At 44.4% G+C, this 27,173-nt stretch overlaps 1 protein-coding gene across 11 annotated transcripts in view; it reads right to left on the reverse strand.

Annotated features, from left to right (window-relative positions):
* The window catches only part of LIMCH1 (LIM and calponin homology domains 1), a 223,720-nt gene that overhangs the window by 62,373 nt on the left and 134,174 nt on the right, over window positions 1-27,173 (reverse strand). For 10 of the 11 annotated variants that reach the window (XM_081208635.1, XM_081208634.1, XM_081208633.1 and 7 more), the window contains exons 6-10: window positions 25,130-25,240; window positions 13,522-13,717; window positions 9,835-10,087; window positions 7,447-7,728; window positions 67-351 (exon numbers count right to left, since the gene is read on the reverse strand). In XM_081208635.1, the coding sequence (XP_081064761.1) occupies window positions 67-351; window positions 7,447-7,728; window positions 9,835-10,087; window positions 13,522-13,717; window positions 25,130-25,240 (1,127 nt within the window). Of the gene's footprint in view, window positions 1-66; window positions 352-7,446; window positions 7,729-9,834; window positions 10,088-13,521; window positions 13,718-14,499; window positions 14,787-25,129; window positions 25,241-27,173 lie in introns of those variants that run through there. The other variant, XM_081208639.1, reaches the window with a different exon arrangement.

The following is a 27,173-nucleotide window of genomic DNA, read 5'->3' on the forward strand; positions in this document are numbered from 1 at the left end:
ATCATTGCCTGGTAAAAATAAATAAATCCCAAATTAAATAATACAGAAACAAGTAGAATAGCACACCTTGAACATTCCTGCTTTTTCTTGTGTTTCTTCCCTTCTTCCACTTTACCTCGATCTTTGTTTGCATAAGATCCAAGTAGATACTGGTTAAATGGCAACGTAAGTTTGGGCTGATTTAGTCTTGCTCTGCGTATAGCAAAATCATCCTTCTCTAGGTCAGGAATCCTGTCATCTCGTTCTTCTTCGGACCCAGAATCTTTTCGCTGATAGCTCAGCATAAAGGGGTTCTCTTTGCGAAGGATGATGTCTGGAGTAAGCTCATCCATTTCGCACATGTGCAATTGACTGATCCATAGCAAAGTTAAATGGGAAATCCAGATGTGAAATGAAAAAAAGACAACACGACTCTCCATATTTCTTTAAAAAAGGCAAACAAAATATGCTGGACGTGCCGTTAGTTCAGAGGAAGCGTTCATAATTTAAGACTTCATGCTGCAAAAACCGGAATTCCATGCATGCACAGTTAGTGACAACGGATCTTTATTTCCTGCTTTAATTATTTGTGGAACGAACATGAACAGAACAAGAATTGCTCCTTTCACCATTTAAAAGAGGCACTGTTATTCTCAAAAACACTTAAAACACTTCTTTTTTCCTCTAATCAAAAACTATCAGTACAGCTTCTGGCCACGTACTTAACAGAAAGACACTCTCTAGATTCTTACGGTTCCTTCTAGCACTTATAATTTCTTAAAATGAATTTCTTTTGCTTTACAGTAATAGCAGAAGTCCCCGCCCATCCTCTCTGTTGCAGGTTTTGGGTTATGGTCCCATTGACGAACATCAGAGAACAGGACTGCAGTCACTGATATTCATCTATTAACCTTGAGGTGGGAAAATAAAAAAGTTCATTAAAAGAAAAGATGCAGAATATAACCGGTGCCCTTTCTTCCCACCCCTGAAACACCCTGAACCTATGGAACCTCTCTTATAAAAATGATTTTAAAAATGCCTCTTTTATAATATGGCTATCCCAGCTCTTGAAGAACCGTGAACAGTATCATCAGCCAAGACTAATGTTGTCTACCAGAGGCCCCAAGAGGCAATGTTGTCCCAATCCAGGCAAAACCCAAAGGAAAATGAAGCTATTTGCATTACAAGAATTTATAGCACAAAGCCACTTCCGCCTTCAGGAGTTGCAGGCTTCACAGCCCCTCCATGCGCGCGGTGGGTAGAGGCCAGCCCCGCACGATTGGGGGGATTTCCGGCCGTGTCACCCCCTAGCAGGCCAATTGGCTGGCTTGGGGGGCGTGGCCTGCCCTATATAGGCCAGGGATCTCCCTCTTTGCTGCCCGCCAGCTGTTCCTGTTTTCCCACCCTCCCACCCTATAAGGTTTCGTTCTTTGACCTTGCTATGGACCTTGGTTGGTCGCCGTTGAGGGGCCTGGTAGGAATTTTTCCACTTGGCAAATTGGCACCAGCCACTTGGTTTTCGCCTACCTCGTAGCAAATCGTCACATGAAGGGTCAAGAAATCTGATTTTATGCTAACAAGTAAGAAGCTTATAAAGCAGTTATAAACTAGTTTAAAGTATTATGGCTTCCCTAAGGGACTTCCCAGACTGGCTTTGCATGTTCCTATAATCTGGTTTGCATGGCGTGCTTAACCAAACTATGGCTTAGCAACATCATGTACATGTGCAGGCTCCCAGAGAATTGCTCACAGCTATCTTATTCCTTCCTAGTCCCTTTTACTGCCACTACAACTCATGGTTAGCGAGGTGAGAGCTTAACTGTATGTCCTGATTCAAGAAGACACAGAGAAGTTTCTCCCCAGGAAGAACCCTGTAGGGTCTCACTATGGAATAGTTCGGCTTACTGTATCAGACAAATCTGTGGAAAACACCAACAGGAAAGAAAAAGGAGATTTCTAAATGCTCTTAACACAATATTTTTTTAAGTTTCCTTCCTCTCTGCCGCCATGTGTATTTAAAAAAGAAGAAGAAAACTAATTAAGTTCATCTTGGGTTTTTCACAACCAGATGGGGCGCAGAAAGGTAGGGCAAAGGAAACACAACAGCACAGGTGTTTAGCTTGCCACTAAAGCACAGCTTTCCTCTTTGGCAGCCATTCCCTGCCTTCTAGCACCACCACTTTCAAATTCTGCACCTGGCGCCTAAGAAAATACAGTATTTCAGGACGACAATGGAGGAGGAAACAATCACTTACTGCTGCAGACCCTGAACATCTTGCTGTACCTAAGGCAGCTCAAGAGGTCCTTGAGAAGAGAGCATGAGGAGTCCTGCAGATAAGATGACACCAGAGCGCTTCCCCCAACCTTTGCTGCCCTTGGCTAAAGGACTGAGTTGTCTACCTGTCATAGCTGTCAACTTACAGATTTGAAAATAAAGGACCAGCAGCCTCGAAAATAAGGGACCAGCAGCCAAAATAAGGGATTTTCCGAACACAGGTATGTTCAACTTCTGAGCCCCTCCGAGCCAAAGGCAGAAAACCCAGCCAGCAGCCAAACGAAGCCTCAAGCGGTGGTTCCCACAGCGCAGCAACCCGGCAAAGGGGATGCAGCAAGGAAAACCACCGTCACCTCTCCGCTGGGAAGCGCTGAGCAACGGCAAGTCTCCAGGCAACGCGGCCGATTTGATCAGCAAAAGGCATGCAAGCTCCACCCTCAGTCGTTCCTAGACTCCTTATTGGGTGAGCAACGCAGCCAAGCAACACAGTTGGAGCCTCCTTCCTCCCTGGCTGGCTGGCAGGGAGGGAGGGAGGGAGAAGAGCTGCTTCCTTTGAAACCCAGGAAATTTAAGGGACATCATCAGTAAGGGACAGCAGCGGGACACAGCGCTCAGATAAGGGACTTTCCCGCCAAATAAGGGACAGTTGACAGCTATGCCACCTGTATCTGCAGCTTTGAAGGGGGGACCGGAAGTTGCAAGGCTGGAGCTGTGCATAATGATCAAAAGGCTGTTAACCTCCTCCAAGCACATGTGCTAGACCTATTAAACCCAGTGTAAGCCTGCAAACTCTCCAGAATGGGAGAGATGGACAGCATTGTGTTTCATTGCTATTTTGAGTCATGTCCAAGGTTCTCCTTTAAGCCTCACAGATGCTGTTGTTCAAACACCGTTGTCTTGGTTATTGCACACGTTAGTCCCCATGTGGGACTAACAGGGGTTCTGCTATTGCCTGCCATACAACCGAATACATGAGATATCGTTGGAAAAGCACCAGAAAAGTGGCTTCAGGCATTCCCTTGCAAAATGGGGCCTTGCACATCTTCCCCACGGCGACTTCCAGGTGTGCCTGAAGCTCTCACGAATCTCTGCACACTTTCAGCAAATGGAACTTGAACTTTGGTTTTTACAGTTTCGGATACTGGTAGAGATGCAACGGCAGCTCTCGAAACCAGCCTGCAAAACCAGGCACAGTTGTGGAGGGGGGAACTGCCCCACTGCCAGTCCGGTCAGTTCCTCTACTTGGAATGCAAGGGCACCATCTTGCCCTTTGCTTCAGGCGGCAAAATGCCTTGGGCCAGCCCTGGCTGCTTCCAACGACGTGCCGGCATCTGACTTGAGCAATTGAATGCAATCAAGCTTGCTCATGAAAACATGTTTTTGTGCATGAGCAGCATGATTTGGAAGTGGCTGTCTCCATTTTCCACAAAAAAATAAAAGCTTCAGGCTACACTAATCTGCTGCTCTGCTACACTGTTCACACGAGTAAGATACTCATGCGTCCATTGTTTTGTTCATGTTGACCAGGACTTTCCTGACAAAGCAACTCTGAGTTTAGAACAATCTCTCGTTTGTGTGTGTGTGTGTGTGTGCTCACCAAGCAGCCCTACTTGCAGTTAAGCCATTTCCATTAGTTTTATTGCAGCTGCATCTGTAGCAAACCAGTACTATTGGGTCTCATACCAAGAATACGTTGCAGCAATCCCTTGTCTTACCAGCATTTGACTTGTGCAATTTCCACCATATGTAGTTGAAGGCAATCTAGGTGAAGCAACTCAAGTCAAGTTCTGAGCTCTTTTCGCATTGGGTCTCCTTGGGGTCACTTGACGTGAAAAGAGCTTTTAAGCTCTCTGCCTTGCTTGCTGGGCAAAACTACTTGGCACGGTGGTTCTGAGGGTGTGTTCTCTCTCCCTCTCTCTCTCTCTCTCTTCCCCTTATCTGCAGTCCCAAGGTTTGACTGTATGCAATTTTATGCATAACCATTGGACCTGCAATTCATCACAATATTAATACTGCACCTTTGAGAGAACTGGTAACAGATTGGCTAGAATATCATCAATTAAATGATTTTTAAAAAATGGATAAAAAGAAAGTTTTAGTTATGAGTTATCAAGATTTCAAAGAGAGATCTTAGAAGATAATTTTAAATTGTTGTCAAAAAATGTACAATTTGCTCCTGGAATGGGATACAAAAGATGAACCAGGTCAAATCTGTGATGATACCATGGGCAAAAGATGTGGGACATAAGACACAAATGACAGATTGGGAGAGGCTATGGAAAATAGATCTGAAATTTACGGCATGTACTCACTTTATTGAAAGAAAACTATATGAAAATGATTTGCCGGTAGTATTTAACCCTGGTAAAATTATCAAAAATGTGTAGAACAAGTACCAATATATACTGGAAATGTAAAGAAAAAGAAGGTACCTTTTATAATATGTGGTGGAATTGCAATGTAACTAAAAAATTATGGGAAATGATATATAATGAAATGGGGGGGGATGTTTAAAATAACCAGAAGCTTTTCTATTAGAAATTATAGGTACTGAGATTCCAAAAGACCAGAGGAAACTGTTTATGTATGTCAGTTGTTACTAGCGCAGAAATGGAAGGAAGAGACAACCCTGACCAGAGAAGAATGGCAAATCAAGTTGATGGACTATGCCAAAATGGCAAAACTAACTGGGGAGCTCAGGAATCAAGGAAACAAGAAATTTAAAAAAGGATGGGAAATGTTTATAAAGTATATACAAAACCAATGTAAACAGGTCAAAACATTAGCAGGATTTTAAATACACTTGTAATGTAACAGAATGTATAGCTAACTTAGGAAGATGAAAAAATTGGAGATGTATTGAAATGCAGTTGAAAATAGAACCAAAAGGACCTATGGAAGGGATGAGGGGAAGTCAGAAGATTCAGAGTAATCTCGATATTTGGATTTTGTACTGTTTTTTGAGGTATGTTTATTTTATTTTTATTTCTCTCTCTCCTTTTTTTCTTCGAAAATAAAATAAAAAGATTGTTCCAGTAACAAGAAGCCGAAAGCACCAGCCTGAAGATGACGAGTGAGACCTCGTCGAAACGTCGCCTAGACACCCCAACTCTTACACGGGAAGACACCCGAAGACACCAAAACCTGCACATATATATATATATATATATATATATATATATATATATATATATATATATATATATGCTTTCGTAGATTTTCACGGGTACAGGAATGCAGGTTTTGGTGTTTTCGGGTATCTTCCCGTGTAAGAGTTGGGGTGTCTAGGCGACGTTTCGACGAGGTCTCACTCGTCATCTTCAGGCTGGTGCTTTCGGCTTCTTGTTACTGGAACAGAGCAGGATCTCAGTGTTTGAGTTCCTATAAATACTGTTGAGGGGGTGTGGTGTATAGCCTCCAACGTTCTGGGCAGAGAGGAAGTTCCCAGGTTATTGTGCCTTTTCTTCTTTTGTTCATTAATTACTTGAGGGATATCTTGAGTGATTTCTTGAGTGATATTCTGAGTACCACTTAGGAGGGTCATTAGGTGTGGATTAGTTGCTAAAGCTTTCGTGTCTTGACCTCTTGACCTTGTGAAGAGTTTTTCTGAGTTTTTCTGAGAAGAGTTTTTCTGAGAAGATGGCTGTACTGCACTTAGTTGTGCTCTGGCTTGGCTTCGTGTATAGGGGCGAGCTGTGGTTTTGTGCCCTGTGCCAGCCAGATCTGTGTAGGGATTGCAGGGGGGTGCAGCATCCGGAGGTGCCACTATGGTTTGGCTACTGGATGGTATACCATCCAGTAGCCAAACCATAGTGGCACCTCCGGATGCTGCACCCCCCTGCAATCCCTACACAGATCTGGCTGGCACAGGGCACAAAACCACAGCTCGCCCCTATACACGAAGCCAAGCCAGAGCACAACTAAGTGCAGTACAGCCATCTTCTCAGAAAAACTCTTCTCAGAAAAACTCAGAAAAACTCTTCACAAGGTCAAGAGGTCAAGACACGAAAGCTTTAGCAACTAATCCACACCTAATGACCCTCCTAAGTGGTACTCAGAATATCACTCAAGAAATCACTCAAGATATCCCTCAAGTAATTAATGAACAAAAGAAGAAAAGGCACAATAACCTGGGAACTTCCTCTCTGCCCAGAACGTTGGAGGCTATACACCACACCCCCTCAACAGTATTTATAGGAACTCAAACACTGAGATCCTGCTCTGTTCCAGTAACAAGAAGCCGAAAGCACCAGCCTGAAGATGACGAGTGAGACCTCGTCGAAACGTCGCCTAGACACCCCAACTCTTACACGGGAAGATACCCGAAAACACCAAAACCTGCATATATATATATATATATATATATAAAATACTGCACGTTTGATGGGCATTCTCTCACACCCTTCTGCTGTTCTTATTCCATCAGCAAGAGTTTGAAACAGATACACAAGCCTGATTTTTTGAAATGCAAAATAAACAAACAAGCAAACAGGAACAGGAATGCCAGAAACCCCAAGCCAGACTCCTCCATGTGTCAAGCTGCACATGGATGCACAAACATGTCTGTATTCTGACAGAGTAGCCCAACTAACTGATCCACCCTGCGCAATATCCACAGGTAGAAAAGCCGAAACAAACAAGCTACCCTCATATCAGACATGCCTGAACAACTGAAAGAGAAGGGATGGCTGCTGATGACATTATTGTCACGTGTTTGCTTACAGCAAACTGTTGAACAGTCTCCATGCTCTACCAGAAAAATGTAACGAGCTGAATATTTTTACGATTCCTGTTTTAAATTAGACATCCTTTAATGCAACTGCTTAACCTCATTTTTGCTTTGCGCTCACGAAAGCGAAGCTCAACCGCTCCAAGAAAATTGCACATTTAGAGCCTGTTAAGAGGGCACAGTAATTAGAGCACACAACTCTTTTCCAGCCAAAAATTCCTGCACCATAATCGCTCAGTTGCAAGTAATGTGTTTAATAACAGCTAATACTGCAGCGCGCTGGCCTGCAATTCCCAGCTATTGTTTTCTAAAACCTTGCAGTGAATTCCGGCGAGGAAGCAACAGGCACATTTTATGAGGTTATTTTTCTCGTGACGTTGCAGCAAAACCCAGGAAAAACCACACAGCATGGCAAATACCAAATGCATGCGCACGCCAAGTCCCGCAGTGCGGGAGAGCTAACCTGCTACCATAGCGTTGCACAGCCGGCATGATCTTAATACCGGCCTGCTCAATCCTTCGTAGCTTGCCCAGTTCCTTGGGATCTTTTTCGGGATTTCTGGGCCCCGTTGCTTTCTTGGCAGAATGTGTAGAAGACTGACGTAAAGGCTCTCCTTGGTTCACTTCTGCTTGAACAGGCTTCCCAGAGGGGTTTGCAGTAGAAACGCAACAGCCCAAACACTCTTCTTCAGATTGTGCCAGTACTTCGGTTTGTTCCTCTTCGATAGTTTCAGGGTGGCTTTTGCTAACAAGTCATACAGGGCAGATTATTTCACATCACGGTCCTGCCTTACCTGTTGCTGCTTGCGACCGTGCAGATCAGGTTAAGTTAATTCCGCACTGAATTAAAAGGAGAGGTGGCTTTTTAAATGTGAGCCACTACTAAAGGGGGCAGGATACCACCACTTTGACATGTGGATGTGAATCGAAAGGCAGTACACTCGCATTTTTGAATATATGCACACATATTGGAATAATTTAATAACAATAATTTATTATTTATACCCAGCCCATCTGGCTGCATTTCCCCCAGACACTCTGGACAGCTCCTAACTGAATATTAAATTCACAATACAGCATTAAACATTAAAAACTTCCCTAAACAGGGCTGCCTTCAGATGCCTTCTAAAAGTCAGATAGTTGCTTATTTCCTTGACATCTGATGGGAGGGTGTTCCACAGGGCAGGTGCCACTACCAAGAAGGCCCTCTGCCTGCTTCCCTGTAACCTCACTTCTGGCAGTGAGGGAACTGCCAGAAGGCCCTCGGAGCTGGACCTCATTGTCTGGGCAGAATGATGAGGGTGGAGACCCTCCTTCAGGTATCCTGGGCCGAGGCCCTTTAGGGCTTTAAAGGTCAGCACCAAAACTTTGAATTGTGCTCGGAAACATACCAGGCTGGATCTAGAATAAACTCGTTGTATTAACATCCCATCAAAATCAATGGAGGAAGTAAATCATGGCTTAAGTTCAATGGGAAGCAAGTCCAATGAACTTAGTCTGGATCGAACACATTATATCCAGATTTAAAATAAAGGAAAACTTGAGGAAGATGGGATATTCATTTTCAAAATCACAACATTTAGGTGGGGGAAACACCTTCAGATATTCTCAGAACATTCATGCACCAGTGTCTCCATGGATGCAGACACATGGAGCAAATGACATCTGACCCCGGGGACTGTTGTGGTTCATGTAAATCACTGCCAGGAGGCAGCATGTGTCTGTGTGACTGTGCCAAATCAGTCAGAACAGCTGCCTGTCAATGGTCAGAAAGAAAGACTTGTCACTGGTTCCAGTGACTTCCAGCTGCTTAGCCCAATAACCTTGTCTCAGAGGCCTTCAGTGAGCTAGATGCCTAGTAGACAGTGCCCAATGGCAGTGGGAGAATCTCTTGTATGCTACTTTGAGAGCCTCTCTGGGCTATAAAGTGGGACAGGAGTTATATTAAAAAGTAAATAAATAACGCTACTTCCTTCACTATCCTTCAGGGCTCCATCAGTGCCCTTGGCACTTTACAGGATAAAATAAGCACACACACAAAATGGAAGGTTGTTGTGTCAAGGGCATTTGTGATTGAGACTTAGTTGGTAGTCCAGCAAGGGAAAAGAAAAGAATGAGGCAACAAGAGCAGAATACGAACAACTGCAGTTATACATACAGTCAAACCTCGGTTGCCGAACATAATGCGTTCCGGAAGCCCGTTCAGCTTCTGAAATATTCGACAACTGAGGCACGGCTTCTGATTGGTTGAAAGATCTTCCTGCACTCAAGCGGAAGCTGCGTCGGATGTTTGGCTTCCGAAAAACGTTCGAAAACCAGAGTACTGACTTCCGGGTTTTCAGCATTTGGGAGCCGAGGTTTGACTGTAATGAGGCTTTTGTGTTAGTCAGGGATGAGGACTTAGGCCTTAAGCCAAGGGCTTCCTGGAAATGATGGACTTGGGAGGGAATTGAGGAAAGAGAGAGATGAGAACAAAACTGTAGCACCCGTGACGGCAATCCGTGAGAAGGTTTTAGAGCATCTGAGCCAAAGTTCTGGCTTCAAGTAACGTACATGGTACTAATATGAAACCCAGCAACTTGTTAAAAACGAAGTAGGTCAAACAACCTTATGTCCACAGCAAAACTCATTTAAGTAATTCTATAGTAATGTTTCAATAAACTAAGTATAGCAGAGCTGTTTATGTGATGTTCTAAGTCAAACTGCATTCCATATGATTGCCATCTTGCAATTAAGCAAGCAAGAGAGAACAAGGCCAGAAACCATCTATTGGTCACCTGTGAATGGGAGATGCACTTGTTAGGTTTAGGTGGCTCTGGCTTGGTAACCTGAGAAGTGGCCAAGTCCTTACCTGAAAGGTCTCTCTCCTCCTAGGGGAGAAGTAGCAGTACTCCAGCTCTTCCTGAACTCCTCCCGTTCGGCCTTCTTCTTCCTGAGAGGAGCCGGAATATAGGCAGTCTGGTTACTCTTATTGGGGAGGTATTGGTTAAAAGGCACAACTGATTTGGGTTCACCATAAGATGTCCGCCTTGCAGACATATCGTCTTTTTTCACATCTGGCAACTTTCGATGCGGCAAGTCAGATTCCGAATCGCTTCCTCTGCCTGTGTGGAAAAGAAAGAAAGAAATTAGGAAAAAGAAAGAAAAGAGTCAAGTTTAAATGCTTAATTCAAGTGTGCCAGTAGGAGGATCACTGCAATTATCTCGTGCAAAGGTGTCCATCTCCTTCCCCCACAAACGAATGTACGGTTTGCAGGCTTCAGAGTGTCAATTGCCACAGAACATGACACATACAAAAGTGCTCCTTAAATTCAATGGGTAAATGAAGCATAAATTCCTGTCGCTACTTAAGAGTGAGAATCAAGTTTTTAAATTGTCAGTAAAAGCTATTGTGCTTTAAGATCCATCTCGAAGTTTCACAAGGTCACACTTGCACACTGCACATGGGACTGCATAAATGAGGGCATTTTTTTTTAATGACCCACATCTCTATTGTATTAAACGTTTAAAAAAACCACAATTGAGTATCGCCCCTTGTACAGGGAAATCTTCAGTTAGCAGTGATAATTGAGAACACACGGGGACGTCCTATAATACATTTTTCCTATTATAATCTTGAATTTGAAGGTCAGAAATACAATAACTGCTGTGTTCACACAGCTCCAAGAAAAACTCCTCTAGCTCTCTGCAGGCATAATATTTTAGCTGTCTTAAGCAGAAATATTCAACAAGCAGCTGCACTACAGATATAGCTAGATGACAACACAAGAACTGCCTTGCTGGGTTTGATCAAAGCCCGTCTCATTCAGCATTTTAAGCAGCAGCCAGCCAGATGTCTCTGGAAGGAGCAGTGGTCATCCATCGTTGCTTATCTCCAGTGTATGACACTCAGAGTAATACCATCTCTGAAGACGGAGATTCCTTGGCTAATAGCCATGGATACACCCCCACCCCCATCCTTTTCAAAAAGCCATCAAAGCCAGTAATGAACCTACAATAATACTTGAACTCAGGATCATCCCATGGATTTAGCCACAGGATGCTCAACTTCATGGGATGACCCAAAGTTCAAGTAATGTGGGAGAAAGGAAACAAACTTCTGAACAACTGTACAAAATGAACTCAAGACCTTTAAACATTTTTTACTTTCTTTTCAAAGATGGTAGTGTTGCAAAAGGTAAAGGACCCCTGGACAGGTAAGTCCAGTCAAAGGCAACTATGGGTGCAGTGCTCATCCCACTTTTCAGGCTGAGGGAGCTGCCATTTGTCTGCAGACAGCTTTCTGGGTCATGTGGCCAGCAGGACTGAACTGTTTCGGGCACAACAGGACACCGTGATGGAAGTCAGAGCACACAGAAATGCCAGTTACCTTCCCGCCACAGTGATATCTATTTATCTACTTGCACTGGTGTGCTTTCGAACTGCTAGGTTGGCAGGAGCTGGGACAGAGCAACGGGAGCTCACCCCGTCGCGAGGGTTCAAACCACCGACCTTCCGATTGGCGAGCCCAAGAGGCTCAGTGGTTTAAACCACTGCGCCACCCGCGTCCCTTGGTAGTGTTGCACATCAACATGGGCAGGGACAGAGATCCGAGTCTACTAATTGTAGTTCTCCAGATGTTGCTGAACTCCATTCGCATCAGAATCAGACAGAATGTCCAACCACAAGGGACAAGAGGTGTAGTCCAGTGGTATCTTGAAGGTCCCTGCCCTAAACAGCTTGGGACCAGGTGACCTGAAGGATCACCTTCATCCAGTTCACACCTTGAGCTCTGCATCCCGTATCCCACTTGTATACTTCCATTTTCGTACAAATTGCACAAGTATACAACATGTCGGGCACTCTCAGTGGGGTCCCCATGTCCATGGGACTGTTTCAACTGAAACCTTCTTGTCCCCATCAGTATAGGCCTTTAAGCTTTAAAGACCCATTTATTTAAAACTGCTTTCTTCTTTAAAAAAGAAAAGAACATGCTATTTTTTTGTGTGCTGCTCCATAATACAGAACTGCAATATTGTAATTTTAAAAAATAAAATCTATTTTTTTACACTGTGCTGCAGGTTGTTGTGATTGGTGATACTGCTAGTTCTTAGCATTTTATTGCTAATGGCATTTTAATGTCGCAGCCGACTGATCTGCATGCGTGCGGAAGGCCTCCTCAAGTGGTTTAACCCTAAAAGGCGGCCTGTACATATCTAAATAAATCAACTAGCAAGCAAATGCCTGACTAGCTATATCATCTGCTAACTAAATGTTAGGTTTCCCCCCTACACCACAACGGCTATGCTCAGATTCCCTGTTTGGAGACAGCATGCTTCTGAATACCAGTTCCTGAGAATCAAACGTGGGGAGAAAACGGCTGCCCCCAGGTTCTCCTTTTGGGCTTCCCATAGGCATCTGGTTGGCCACCGTAAGAACAAGATGATTCCTTGGATAGCTCAGTTGGTTGGAGCAGGCTACTGATAGTCCCAAGGTTGCACGTTCGATACCCATATGGGACAGCTGCATATTCCTGCATTGCAAGGGGTTGGACTAGACAATCCTCAGGGTCCTTTCAAACTCTACAATACTATGAAGTTAGACTAGTTGGGTCACTGGCATGATCTAACCAGCCCTTATGTTCTTACCATGACTCCAGGTCAATCAATTTACTGTCTCGCCAAAGTGGTACAAGCTCTAGTTATCTCCCGCTTGGACTACTGCAGTGCGCTCTACGTGGGGCTAACTTTGATGGTGACTTGGAAACTACAACTAATCCAGAATGTGGCAGCTAGACAAGTGATTGGGAGTGGCCGTCAAGACCATAACACCTCTCCTAAAAGACCTACATTGGCTCCCAGTACATTTCCGAGCACAATTCAAAGTGTTGGTGCTGACCTTTAAAGCCCTAAACGGCCTTGGCCCAGTGTACCTGAAGGAGTATCTCCACCCCCATCATTCAGCCCAGACGCTGAGGTCCAGCTCCAAGGGCCTTCTGGTAGTCCCCTCCCTGCGATAAGCGAAGTTATAAGGAACCAGGCACAGGGCCTTCTTGGTAGTGGCATCCACCCTGTGGAATGCCCTCCCATCAAATGTCAAAGAAATAAACAACTATCTGACTTTTAGAAGACATCTGAAGGCAGCCCTTTTTTAGGGAAGTTTTTAATGTTTGATGTTCTATCGTTTTTTTAAATATTCTGTTGGGAGCCGCCCAGAGTAGGTGGAGAGACCTGGTCAGATTATTATTATTATTATTATTATTATCTCCTTACATTTCAGGCCCAAGAAGTGCCACCACATAAATTAGACTGCAATGACATCCCCCACCCCTCCACAGCTTGTAATTATAAGGCAAAAAGCTTCCACCACAGTGTGACCCCCCAAAGCTCTAGACCATAAATTGGCATTCAAAGAGAGTTCCCTTCTGACTTCAAGGGATTAAAAGGCACATCACGCTTCCAAAACCCAAGCCAGCTTCTCCAGCGGCAGCACACCAGCTATTTCACACCAGAAGAGCCACGTGTGGCATTCAAAAGGAGCCCTGGAGAGCACTGCTTACCATCGCTGCTTCCTCTCAGCACCACATCTGGAGACGGCGTCTGCTGGGAGCGGGAGCCGAAGGAATCCAGGCTGTCAAAAGAATCATCTCTTCCGTGGCGGGGAGGAGAAAGGGAATCGCTGCGTTCGGAGTCCCAACAGTCTACATAGCCGCTGTCACGGATGCTGCGCTTGGGGCTCTCAACATCCTCAGTCTCCTAATGTGGACGAAGCAAACACACACAGACATACAAAGTGTTGTTGTTGTTTTTAAAGAAATACCCTTAATGCAAACAATAATAACTTTCTGAGAATCTAGCATGCCTGGAACCTACGGCTACGGACAGAGAGATATTTTTCTAAGGGAGTTGAAAGTGGTATCCTGGAGGCATTGTTCGCCCTGGTACTCACACACATTTCTTTTGTATCATGGCTGTCTCTGATCCAATAGGTTTTGCAGGTTTTCGAAACAGTAGAAAGAAAACAGTTTAACCAGAAACACCCACGGGGCAAACGAAATGTGTACATACACTACGGAAGCAATGCCACTCTCTCAAAACAGTTTTGTCCATCTTAAAAAAACCAAACCAGCCCAATTGTCTGTCTCCAATACCAGAGGAGTCAGCGCGGTAAAATGTACACATCACCACAGCCAGCAACGCCATTCTTGTATCGCCTTTTTACGCTTACAAAAAGAGACAAGTCAGTCTTCCACCCAAAACTTCTCTTTCCGCCACTCTCTAACCAAAACCACTTTTCAAGTAACTACGAAGAGACTACTGTTAAAGGCAAAACACAATCCACCATGGCAATGTGCAGAATGAAAACACACCAGATTTGTACAGAGAACTGGAAGAAAGCAGGTTAACATGTTCTAAAGAAGAAAAGTGGTGTCGATGTGTGGCACTTTAAAAGACTAAGCCATTGATTATGGCTAGAGCTCACTTCCACCAGGTATAGGTTTACATGTGTACCAAGAAGTAAAAAGAAAGGCATTGACCTGAAACATGGCTGGTTCTGCATCCAAATCCATATCATGCAGGCCATTGTCCATATCATAGGAGCAAAGGCATCCTGGGTTTAAGTTAGAAGGCAAGGCACGTCTAACTCCACCGAGCTGATCATTTCCACCTAGATATCATACTGGCCCAGGACACCTGTAGAGAGAATCTGCTGCTGCTGCTTTTGGCTCAGTCCAACAACGAAGCAGCGAGCTGCAGGAGACAGCGTCTTTCTACCTCGGAGAGAAATTCCAGTTATGAAAGAGGGGATGTCTTTCTTCCCGGAGCAATCAGCAGCCGAAAAATATGCAAAACGCTTTTCCTGATGCCTCTGAAGAATTCAGTCTTGCTCTTTGTTTGTTGCCAGCTCCTGGCTCTGGGGGATATGAAAGCACTTGTATCTGACCCACATGTTCAGAGCAGTGAGAACAATGGCCGCCTTTGACAGCCTCCCGATTATAAATTCTTTCCAGAGCAAGCCGCACATACTAAAACACTGAAAGCTCCAGAAGAGGGAAAAGGTCAGTAGAAGCCACCCTCAGCCTTGCATTATTAGGAGAACATTGCCCCTTGTTTCAGGCGGTATCTTATCATCGGTTACAACAGGATGAGGCCAAGAGAAACAAAAATAAGGCCCTTTGCTGAAAAGCAAACTTTTGGAAGTCCACCCAGCCCCTGCTTCTCCCTTTGAGTAAAAAAGGCAGGGACAGTATTATCACCCTCAGATGTGGTCATCAGAAAAGCCCAAGGTGAGAAATGCTTCTCAGGGAGTCCTTTTGAAAAGGTGCAAAACTGCCAACAGGTGCAGAAGCGTCTGTATCATGTGGTACAAATAAACAAGTCATGCCAGAGGCCTGCTTCACTTGATTATATAAACAGATGTGGAAGACATTGCATGTGTCTGTCTCAAACCAACGTGCAAATTCAACCAACAGAGGTTTGCAGATCCGTATGCCATAATGGCATATTTGTCAAGGAGTCATGACTGGCAAAGCCTCTGAGTTAGCTGTGCCCCTTGGGCTTCCCACTGTAAGGATGAATGGATCGTTCTGTTTCCAGTTCATGTCAATTTCACATTATGTTCATTCATAAGTCCATTTTGTTTTATTTCTGAATGAATCTGTGATTTTTTAAATATATATTTTTAAAAAGAAATCTGAATGTCTATTCTTATTTACATTTTTATTTAAATATGCATTACCACCACAAACATATGCATTTGAGTAGGTGCTTTAACTCAGTACTATATGCTTTTCTAAATATAGTCTCTCTGAGAACTTTATCACAAAATTCGGAGACCCTCCCTCCTCCAGAAAAATGTAAATGTTCCAATCTGAACATTCAAATGTGGATTAGGTCACATAGGATTTCATAGGAATCGAATTCCTCAAGCATCCTTACTGCGTTCTGTGTGAAATGGCCCTCAGCATTAGGTGGGGATAACCCAGGTTCAGTTCCTCAGTCATGTATGAAACTTAGGCAATTTCACACATTACCCAGAGGTGAACCCAGACTTGACCCTCAATAGGGAAACAAAGGCAATCACAGCTTCCCAACAAGAGAACTGGAAAAATATATATGTATGCAAATAAGTGGCTCTTGCACCCCTGCTTTTTGTATTTAGGTGCACTCCTAAAACTTACTTAGCCTAATAAGTAAGCTGCCCAGGGCTTTCACTGAAGTACCACAGAAAACACCTATTCTCTTGACCTGTGCACCAACAGCCGATAGCTCAGACCAGCTTGTTCTGCCTTATCTACAGATACTGTATGTATGTGTTTTGGAAATGAAAGGGTCTCATGTCTCATACTGTGGTCCTGTCCCCCCCACAAAGAGCTTCTCCCAAATTTACATACTAAAGTGGAAATAATAATTATTATGATTACTATTATTAGCAGGGCACATGTGCAGCAAAGACTTGTATGCTGCAGGGTTCCTCTTGGGTATATAGGGCAGATACCAGGTAACCACTTACATGATATCCGCTGGATGGCACAAGTGAAACTCTTCCTTGTGGGAACTGTAAAGGTAAAGGGTAAAGGGACCCCGACCATTAGGTCCAGTCGTGACTGACTCTGGATTTGCGGCACTCATTTCGCTTTATTGGCTGAGGGAGCCGGCATACAGCTTCTGGGTCATGTGGCCAGCATGACTAAGCCACTTCTGGAGAACCAGAGCAGCGCACGGAACGCCATTTACCTTCCCGCCAGAGCGGTACCTATTTATCTACTTGCACTCTGATGTGCTTTCGAACTGCTAGGTTGGCAGGAGCAGGGACCGAGCAATGGGAGCTCACCCCGTCGCGGGGATTCGAACCGCTGACCTTCTGATCGGCAAGTCCTAGGCTCTGTGGTTTAACCCACAGCGCCACCCGTGTCCCTGTGGGAACTGTACGCTTACATAAAAGAAAGGAAAAGGACACACTAGAGCAGGGTTTCCCAAACTTGGGTCGCCAGCTGCTTTTGGACTACAATTCCCATCTTCCCTGACCACTGGTCCTGCTAGCCAGGGGTGATGGGAGTTGTAGCCCAAAAACAGCTGGAGGTCCAAGTCTGGAAAATCCTGCACTAGAGGGAGACCACTTAGGCCTTCCCGCCTATAGACCCCAAGAATAAAGCCTGTTCCTCACTACATAGCTCAATCTCATTTATGGTGACACAGACACTACATTTCTTCCAAAATTGGCCACAATTATTACAGCCGCATTGCAGATGAGGAGCAGGGCAGAGAGAGGCTACCAGCTTGTCTAAATACTACCAAGAAAGAGGTGAACTTTAGATTGGAAACTTCTCAGTTTGTACATCAGTCCCTTTGTTATTATGACACATTAGGTGACATCCTGGGATCAGGTCTATGAAATCCTGTGTGAAACAAAACAAAACTAAACCCAGTACCATGAACAGCAGAGAGGAGGTAGCACAGAAACATACAAAGGGCTTTAAATAGGAAGCAGGATCATTCAAAAACTCAAATGCCCTACAAACTTTTCAGGGAGAAAACTGAGTAATTGGGGTCACTGTTGAGTTGGCTGCCAAAAGTCCCTTAGCGTGCTGAAAGCCAAGGTCCCCTAAGGCCAAGCGTGGAGACGGCAAATAGCTGTAAGGTAAAATCACAGAGTTTAAGGAAGTTAAAATAATTTGATCAGATGAAAATGCAGCATTTCATGGTGTCTCTTTCTTCTGTTTAGCAATGAATGACAGAAGTTACTACCAAGAGCTAAAGAGGGTGTCCTTTCTCCCAGGTAAAAATGCTCCATGAAATAAATTAGATGAGTGTATCTGTTACTCATACGGAACTACTAGCCCAATTGCTTCTAAGTTACTAGGTGTGATGGCCTGGGACTCGGGCTCAGACTCGGAACCAGAGGAGACTCAGTCTGCACCGGATCCTTTACTTCAGGCATCATCTGAACCAAGCCTGGAGCCTGATCCTGAAGAGTCCTAGTCTGCACAGGTACCCCTGCAAGAAACACCAGCTGGGCCGAGTCAGGGGCCTGAGCCTGCCCTGGCTCCAGATGCGGGGATTATCTCGTTACCTTCAGCTGGGCCATCACTTACAGCTGCTCCACTACCAGTTGGGGAGCTGCAGAGACTAAGGTCTTAGAGAAGGAAAGACCTGCGTACTCACAGGAGGAGTGCTCGTCTTCAGGCGAAACAGGGAGGTAAGTCACCGGGGAATCAGGACCGGCCACTACCCTGACAAAGATAAAAGGCTGTCGGACCCTGCCCCTGGTTGCAGGAGCAACATTGCTGTATGCCAGATCCTGCCTGAGATCCTGTACATCTCCTTGCCTGGTTTCCTTTCTCGTGTCCTGCCTCGGCCCTGTTGGACTGACTCCCAGCGGAACCTTTGTATTCTGGACGGGACCTGGACTGTATTTCATGGGTTACCCCAGGGCCCAGCACACTAGCTATGGTGCTTTACAAACGTTTAGCATTTTGAATTTTCCCGTTCACTTAGTTATTTCCACACCGACTAACACACGTTTGTATATTTGAAGGAGCGTCTCCACCCCCATCATTCAGCCCGGACACTGAGATCCGGCATCGAGGGCCTTCTGGCAGTTCCCTCATTGCGAGAAGTGAGGTTACAGGGAACCAGACAGAGGGCCTTCTAGGTAGTGGCGCCCACCCTGTGGAACACCCTCCCTTCAGATGTGAAGGAAATAAGTAGCTTTCCTATCTGAAGGCATCTGAAGGCAGCCCTGTCCAGGGAAGTTTTTAATATTTAATGCTGTATTGTTTTTAATACTTGCTTGGGAGCCGCCCAGAGTGGCTGAGGAAACTCAGCCAGATGGGCGGGGTATAAATAATAAATTATTATTATTTATTATTTGTGCATAAAGTGGGCTAATGAATATGTGGGAGGGCTAGTCTGACTTCTGCAGACTTTACTTCAAGCCTGATGCTGTTAGGACTGGGCTTTGGACAGCAGACTGAAGCGAGTCAGGAGTTGTGGGACCAGCCAGAAGTCGGGAGCAAAAGAGTAAATCAGAGCAGGAGGACAACCCAGGAGGAAGGATCACGGAGCAAGCCAGGGATAAGGAATGATGCAGGAACAAGTCTGAGCTCAGGAAGAGCTTGTGGCTCAGGCAAGGCTCAACCAGTGTTTGAAACTCCCATTGTTCTAGGCGCATTTTGCGATGGGGAATTTCATTAGGGCGAGCAGTTTCTGAGCTCTGGGTGCAGTACTGTGTTGAATATTTCAGATAAAAATGGCAGAGTAGAAGGAAAGGAGGACCTTATTCTGCCTCCCCACTTCCATGTTCTCTCTAAAGGCTGGAGAAGAGACCCTCTTAAGAATATTACAGGGGTGGGCAAGTAGCCCATGTGAAAAATGAACATAATATTTTATCTGCAGTTCATTCATTTCCGGCGCTGTGGGTTAAACCACAGAGCCTAGGATTTGCCAATCAGAAGGTCGGTGGTTCGAATCCCCGCGACAGGGTGAGCTCCCGTTGCTCGGTCCCTGCTCCTGCCAACCTAGAAGTTTGAAAGCATGTCAAGGGCAAGTAGATAAATAGGTACTGCTCCTGTAGGAAGGTGAATGGCGTTTCCGTGCGCTGCTCTGGTTTGCCAGAAGCGGCTTAGTCATGCTGGCCACATGACCCGGAAGCTGTACGCCGGCTCCCTCGGCCAATAAAGCAAGATGAGCGGCGCAACGCCAGAGTCGGCCACGATTGGACCTAATGGTCGGGGTCCCTTTACCTTTACCTTTATTCTTGTTATAAAAAAGTGTTCCTAGACATTCCGTTGTTGAGCCCCTAACCTATTGTTGTTGTTGTTGTTGTTGTTGTTGTTGTTGTTGTTGTTGTTGTTGTTGTTGTTGTTGTTTATTGAATTTATATTCTGCCCTATACCCAGGGGTCTCAGGGCAGTTCAGTGAATAAAATCAAGATATAAAACCACAAAATACATAATAAAAATAAAAACAACAATCCAATAGCCCCACCACCACCAAAAAAAGCCACCTAGGTTTAAGGTGCCATTGAGATCCTAGCTTTCATATCTCAGTTTCTAACACTGGGCTCAACACCAACTGGAAACCCTCTTCTGCGCTTTCCCGCCTAGGAGAAGTCAATGGCTGGCCTGGGGGGACAGGATACTCATTGAAGTGATTACCTGCAGTTCAGTGGATCACCACACAGGGCAGCTGTCTACCAATCTCAACTTTCTGACCAATGCTCTCTTAATGATACGAAAACCCACATCTTCATCCCACAATGCACTCTGCCTACCCATTTGGACCTCAGGCCTCTCTTAGTATGCAGACTCCCTTTGATTTTCTGCTCAAAATACCAAGTCTAAAGGTAACGGTAAAGGGACCCCTGACCATTAGGTCCGATCATGGCCGACTCTGGGGTTGCGGCGCTCATCTCGCTTTATTGGCCAAGGGAGCCAGCGTACAGCTTCTGGGTCACGTGGCCAGCATGACTAAGCCGCTCCTGGCGAACCAGAGCAGCGCACGGAAACGCCGTTTACCTTCCCGCCAGAGCGGTACCTATTTATCTACTTGCACTTTGAGGTGCTTTCGAACTGCTAAGTGGGCAGGAGCTGGGACCGAGCAACGGGAGCTCACCCCGTTGCAGGGATTCGATCCGCCAACCTTCTGATCAGCAAGTTCTAGGCTCTGTGGTTTAACCCACAGCGCCACCCGCATCCCATATACCAAGCCTAGGTAGCTGTAATAATAATAATAATAATAATAATAATAATAATAATTTATTTTATTTTTCAAATAAAAAAAATATTTGTTTTCTTTTCTTCTTTCTGTAAGGAATAATGATTCCACAATCAACATCAAAAATACGTTCCCTCCCCCATTCCCCATGTATTTATTTATCCTTTCACCACTATCTCTAATGAGATTCTTAAAATCTCACGACTTCCCTCCATTACCACTTCTGGTTTCTTTTATACACCAAATTCTTCTGCATTTCCCTATCTCCTATTAACCCATTATTATACCCTAAATTATCCGAGTTTCTGGTAATTGCAAGCATTTAGTCCAAACCTGCTAATGTTTCAACTTGTTTACAATGTTTTTGCACATATACAATAAATGTTTCCCACTCTTTTTTAAACCTCTCATTATCGTAGTCTCTGAGCTTTGCTGTCAGTTTTGCCATCTCTGCACAGTCCATAAGTTTAATTTGCCAAATAATTTTATTATTTATACCTCGCCCATCTGGCTGGGTTTCCCTAGCCACTCTGGGCAACTTACAGCATATCTAAAAATATAGCATGTTGTGAAGGAAATGGACTGTTCTATATTATAAAAATATAAATCTGGGTTTGCTGACGCAGTGGATCACACTTAGACTGTCTGGATTTGGGAATTAAATGCCAAAACCTCAAGCGTCTTGCTTTGATAGCCAGATTAAGGTCGATCTCAGCGTGATAAGGAGGAAAAACAGAAGGGAGAGATGCAACTCTAAAGTTTCATTAAAATGTTACTGTGAAGGACTGTTTAATTTTCAGGGAGAGTAGATGGGGCTTAACTCTGTTTATTTGTTCTTTTGCTCCAAGTGGGAGGAATGCTTTGGCATGCAAGTAACTTTTATTGCATTTAATTCTTTTCCCCAAGATGAACGATCACCTTTTAAATATGTTAATAAACTTTGTTTCATAATAATTTTGTGGTCTCTCTTAATTTACCACCCCATGTCAAGAGCCAAGGCCTGCGCTACTCTTGAGCTATTGTCAAAGAGATACAGAAGACATTTTTCGCCTAGTGGCAGTAGAAAGGGTGGGCGACCAAAGGGGTATACTTTGTTTAGGCAGGAACTTTGCCCATACAGCAGAGTTGACATATATGTGCAACTCTTTTAACCTTCCTCTTCTAGGCATTGCTCTCCTTTCCTCGCTGGGTGTGCACAACTCTGCCAGGAAAAGAAAACACCACAATTTGGGTGCCTTGTGTAAAATAAATCCACGTGGTGCCAAAATGAAACTACAGTGGAACCTTGGTTCTCGAACTTGATCCGTTCTGGGAGTCCGTCTGACTCCCGAAACCAGTGCTTTTTCCCTTAAAAAAATGTTTAGGGGAACTCTCATTTTCCTGCTCATATTGAAATACTGCCCCTCGATGAAGCCAAACTTAGATTCACAAAATGTTTAGGGGTATGCGTACCCCTGCGTAGCCCCAGAAAAAAGCACTGCCCAAACTGGAACACGGGTGGTACTGTGGGTTAAACCGCAGAGCCTAGGACTCAGAAGGTCAGCGGTTCGAATCCCCGTGACGGGGTGAGCTCCCATTGCTCGGTCCCTGCTCCTGCCAACCTAGCAGTTCGAAAGCATGTCAAAGTGCAAGTAGATAAATAGGAACCGCTCCGGCGGGAAGGTAAACGGCATTTCCATGCGCTGCTCTGGTTCGCCAGAAGCGGGTTAGTCATGCTGGCCACATGACCCGGAAGCTGTATGCCGGCTCCCTCGGCCTATAGAGCAAGATGAGCGCCGCAACCCCAGAGTTGGTCACGACTGGACCTAATGGTCAGGGTCCCTTTACCTTTAAACCGGAACACTTACTTCTAGGTTTGCAGCGTTCGGGAGCCAAAACGTACGAGTACCAAGGCATTCAACAACCAAGGTGCGACTGTATGAGCTTTTCCTTTAATGGTAACCCAAATATCTCAACTGATGTGGGCTGTCTCACACCCTGCTTAACAGCAGAGCTGGCCACCCACTTAGAGACATCACGGCATATACAAATGTAATCACCCACACTGCATGCAAAACACATTAAAATTGTTTTGTATTCCTACAAGATGGCTCTTCAGCGCATAACGTTATATATGCATGCCATGCATTCTGAAAAGAGAACCAGACCTCCAGACCCCAAAGTCAATCCTACTCAAACACCCTCTTTGTCCCCCGCCCTCGGCACACGCACCCTCCCCAACCAATCTGACATCTTTCCCAAATTCCCCCGAAGCTCTACATACCAATAGAATAAGTTTAATCCTTTGGCAGATTGCCAGTTTTTGAGGGGCGGGGGCGGGGAGGGAGGTAGATAATATGTCTCACTATCGTGGAAAACGCTTGACAGCAAGGTAAATGAAAATCAGATGAGCTAGACAGTGACACAGGCCAGTTTTCATTCATAAAACATTTCAAGATACAAATTACAGAACAAATTAAAGAATGAATCAACTGTAATATATATATATAAATGGGAAAGGATGCATAAACCGAGAGCTGCCACACCTCCATATTTTCTATGCCATTAGGGCAGATTCATGTTTGAGAGCGGCTAAGAGTTGAAAAGTAACCCTCAGCCATCAGCTAACAAATTTTCCTTTTGGCTTAGTAATACTGGCCTGCCTTGCAAGTCTGTTGTAAGAATAACCAAGATAACGGGTGCAAAGTGCTTTCAACACTTGAAAATGCACTGCTGGAATACAAAGTATTAGTTAGCATAGCGATTAACATGGAAACAACTAAGCAGCCTCTCTCTGTGTGTATCCTATTATTATCGCCTCATTCAAAACATGTGGTGCAATACCATTGCTTACATCTGCATTATGACATCTTTAAAAACAGATAATCTGAAGCATGGCATTCCGTAACACAACAGTTATCACAGCCATCTGGAAAAAATCAAATTCACAGACATGCAATAAAAGCAGTCATAATAGCTACACAGAAGATCTCTTTCCTCAACAATTTCACATATTACAAACATATTGGAGGCTGAGAATTATTATTTTTTTGAACCATCTGCATCACAACTTTTATTATTAAGCTAACCTGGTTGTTGGAAGGAGGGATACATTTCAATATTTCTGTACATTCCGATATTTATTTGTTAATCTGTTTGTTTGAATTTTGTTACCATCCCTTCTTCACTACAAGGTACCAATGAAAGAGCTGGATAAATTGAGCATTTACCACGACTGTCTACTTTGTATGGTTTTAGGTTTTTAAAAAACATGTTTGTTATTTTTTTGTATACTTAACTATTTTAATTATCTTTTAGTGTACAGTGGGCCCACGAATTTACTTACAGGAGTGTTAACCTCAGGAGCACACAATAACAGGATCACACTAGTTTTCCAAAACATGAGGAGGGAAGCTGTTTCTTAAAGAATGTGTTTATTTTTACTGTCCCTCTAAAACTACATAGGAAGAAGAGCACTTTTAAAAGCCAAGAAAAATAGGGAGGAAATCAACAGAAAGGAAGCTGTTCTGACGGGACGGAAGACTGGGATAGTTTAAGGAGGCCTCAGGAGCCACATAAAATTTGGGGTTTCCCCTGCATAAGCAGCAAGCTGCCCACCGGTGCCTTAGTATTAGTAGCGTCACTCTAAATCAGCGTCCAGTCCCTCTGATAGAAAACCTCAGTCAACTAGGTAGAGATAAGAATGAAAAAACAATATGAGCATTAATGGACAGAAATTGCAGCAGGTGTACTTGTAGGGTAGGAGGGCGGGGGGAAATGCCAAGATATTTCACATCTGGCAACCAATGAGCCTCTTTGGTTTCAGACAGTACGTAGGTAGATTGGTCCAAAAAGCCATACAAATTTTCACAGCCCTCTACAGCTACAGTGGCTCATTTACCAGAAGTAATGCATTTTACAGTTAACTCTGGAAGTGTACACAATCGTACCTTGGTTTTCGAACGCTGCAAACCCGGAAGTGACTGTTCCGGTTTGCGAACTATTTTTCGGAGCTGAACATCCGACGGGGCAGAAGCTTTCTGCAGCCAATCCAACGGGGTAGAAGCTTCCTGCAGCCAATCAGAAACTGTGCTTTGGTTTCCAAACGTTTTGGAAGTTGAATGGACTTCTGGAACAGATTCCGTTCGACTTTCAAGGTACGACTGTACTTCATTGTGACCAAACTAAGCCTCCTATGTATATTTTGCTCTACAAGGCTTAGTTTGGACAAAGTCAAGTATACACTTCCAGAGTTAACACTAAATGCATTACTTCTGGTAAATGAGCCAGCATAGCCGCTAGAGGGCCATAAAAATTTGTGTCCTAGGCTTTTGCAACTCATCTTACCATGTACTATCTGAAACCAAATTGGCTGCCAGATGTGTGTGTTTTTTCCAGTTCTCCTACCCCACTATACTGTACTTTTACTAATGAGGAAGCTCTAGTAGAAAAAAACCCAACAGCAAATACCTTTCTCAGCTGCGTTAGCAATCCTTCAAACTCCCTCAGGTTGAGCGTTGCTCCACTGAAACCAGTGCTGCTGTTTGCTGTTTTCCCCAGCCAATAGATGGTGACTAAAACCTGAAGAATGAAATGAACATTAATTGTGGGGGTGATCTATCCAAACCACTCTATCAGTTGAATACAGCAACCTTGTCCAGCTCTCCAGCAGCCTTTTAAAATCTCATCAAATCATTTGTCAGCTGCTGTTTTCAAAGGCTCTCTTACAAAAGAACATGGTCACAGAGACTTTGAAACACATGAAATCACATCAGCACTGCTGATATTTCTAAGGTGTGTGAAGTAGCAATGGCAGAGCTCCCTATTAAACCTTGTCCAACAATATCTGGGGAGCCAAATAAAGGAAAACTCAAGCACCCCCACCACTTCAAGGGACAAGGCTTCAATGCTTAATGAAACTGCTTTAATATTGGTTTATGTCGTTCTGTGTTCCCAACACAGAGGTAAAAATCACAAAGATGCTGACTGCCTGATGCCGAGCGTTTATTACAAGTTCTGCAAGTTTCACTAATATACCATTTTAATGGTTGTTGAGGTGGCTTAGCATTTTTAATTTATCCACTACAAGGAATAATCAGATTGAAACTAACTCCAAAGCAACAGTCTGCTTCTCTTGAAGCTTTTCCTTTTACATGTACAGAGTTTCAAACATCAATAATCTTATTTGCTTCTTAAAACTGTACCCTGCCTTTCCAGACAAGTGCCTAGGGCAACTAATGGGAAACCAAACAAATGCTATTAAAACATCACCATCGTCTTTAGTATTTATAGAATACTTTCCCCCAAGCTGAAGGTTGGAAGATTCAGAACAGACAAAAGAAAGTACGTATCTCTTCACACAGTGTATTCTTAAACTATGGACTTCACTCCCATAAGATGTAGAGACGGCCAGCAATTTGGACAGCTTCAAAAGGGGATTAGACAAATAAAATTTGTAGAGGATAAGGCTATCAATGGCTGCTAGCCACAATGACAAAGTTCCACCTTCCTTGTCAGAGGCAGCACATCTATGAATACCAATAGGTACAGTTGCACTCAGTTCCTGCTTGTGGGCTTCCCCACAAGGATGCTGGACTGGATTGAACTTTGGCTTGATCCAAAAGGATCAAGCAATGTGCTCTACGTGGGGCCACCTTTGAAGGTGACCCGGAAACTACAACTAATCCAAAATGTGGCAGCTAGGCTGGTGACTGGGAGCGGCCGCTGAGACCACATAACACCTGTCTTGAAAGACCTACATTGGCCCCCAGTACATTTCCAGTACAATTCAAAGTGTTGGTGCTGACCTTTAAAGCCCTAAAGGGCCTTGGCCCAGTATACCTGAAGGAGCGTCTCCACCCCCATCATTCTGCCCGGACGCTGAGGTCCAGCGCCGAGGGCCTTCTGGCGGTTCCCTCATTGTGAGAAGCAAAGCTACAGGGAGCCAGGCAGAGGGCCTTCTCGGTAGCGGCACCCACCCTGTGGAACGCCCTCCCATCAGATGTCAAAGAGATAAACAACTACCTGACATTTAGAAGACATCTGAAGGCAGCCGTGTTCAGGGAAGTTTTTAATGTGTGACATTTTAATGTATTTTTAATCTTTGTTGGAAGCCACCCAGAGTGGCTGGGGAGACCCAGCCAGATGGGTGGGGTACAAATAATAAATTCTTCCTCTTCTTCTTCTTCTTTCTTATATTCTAATAAAGAGATCTTCACCTAATGTAGAAGCCAGGCAAGCATCTCCAGGAAGAGCACTCAATAATTAGGGTACCGCTATCAAAGGAGCCTTTTCCTTGATTCCCCATCTCACGTTACCAGGCTTTGTCTCCAACAAAGATCTTAGGGTCTAGACAGGTGTATATGGAAAAAGTGTACTGACCCCAAGGCATTTTAGAGCTTTAGAGGTCCATATGAGCACTTTCCACTGAATCCAGATTTCTCTACTCATATTTCATTCTCTCTTAACCCCTACACTAGCTGTATTTGATAGCATAGCTCTCAGCACATTCTCC

The sequence above is a fragment of the Podarcis bocagei genome (assembly GCF_964188305.1).
Source record: "Podarcis bocagei genome assembly, chromosome: 9".
In the NCBI taxonomy this organism is placed as follows: Eukaryota; Metazoa; Chordata; class Lepidosauria; order Squamata; family Lacertidae; genus Podarcis; species Podarcis bocagei.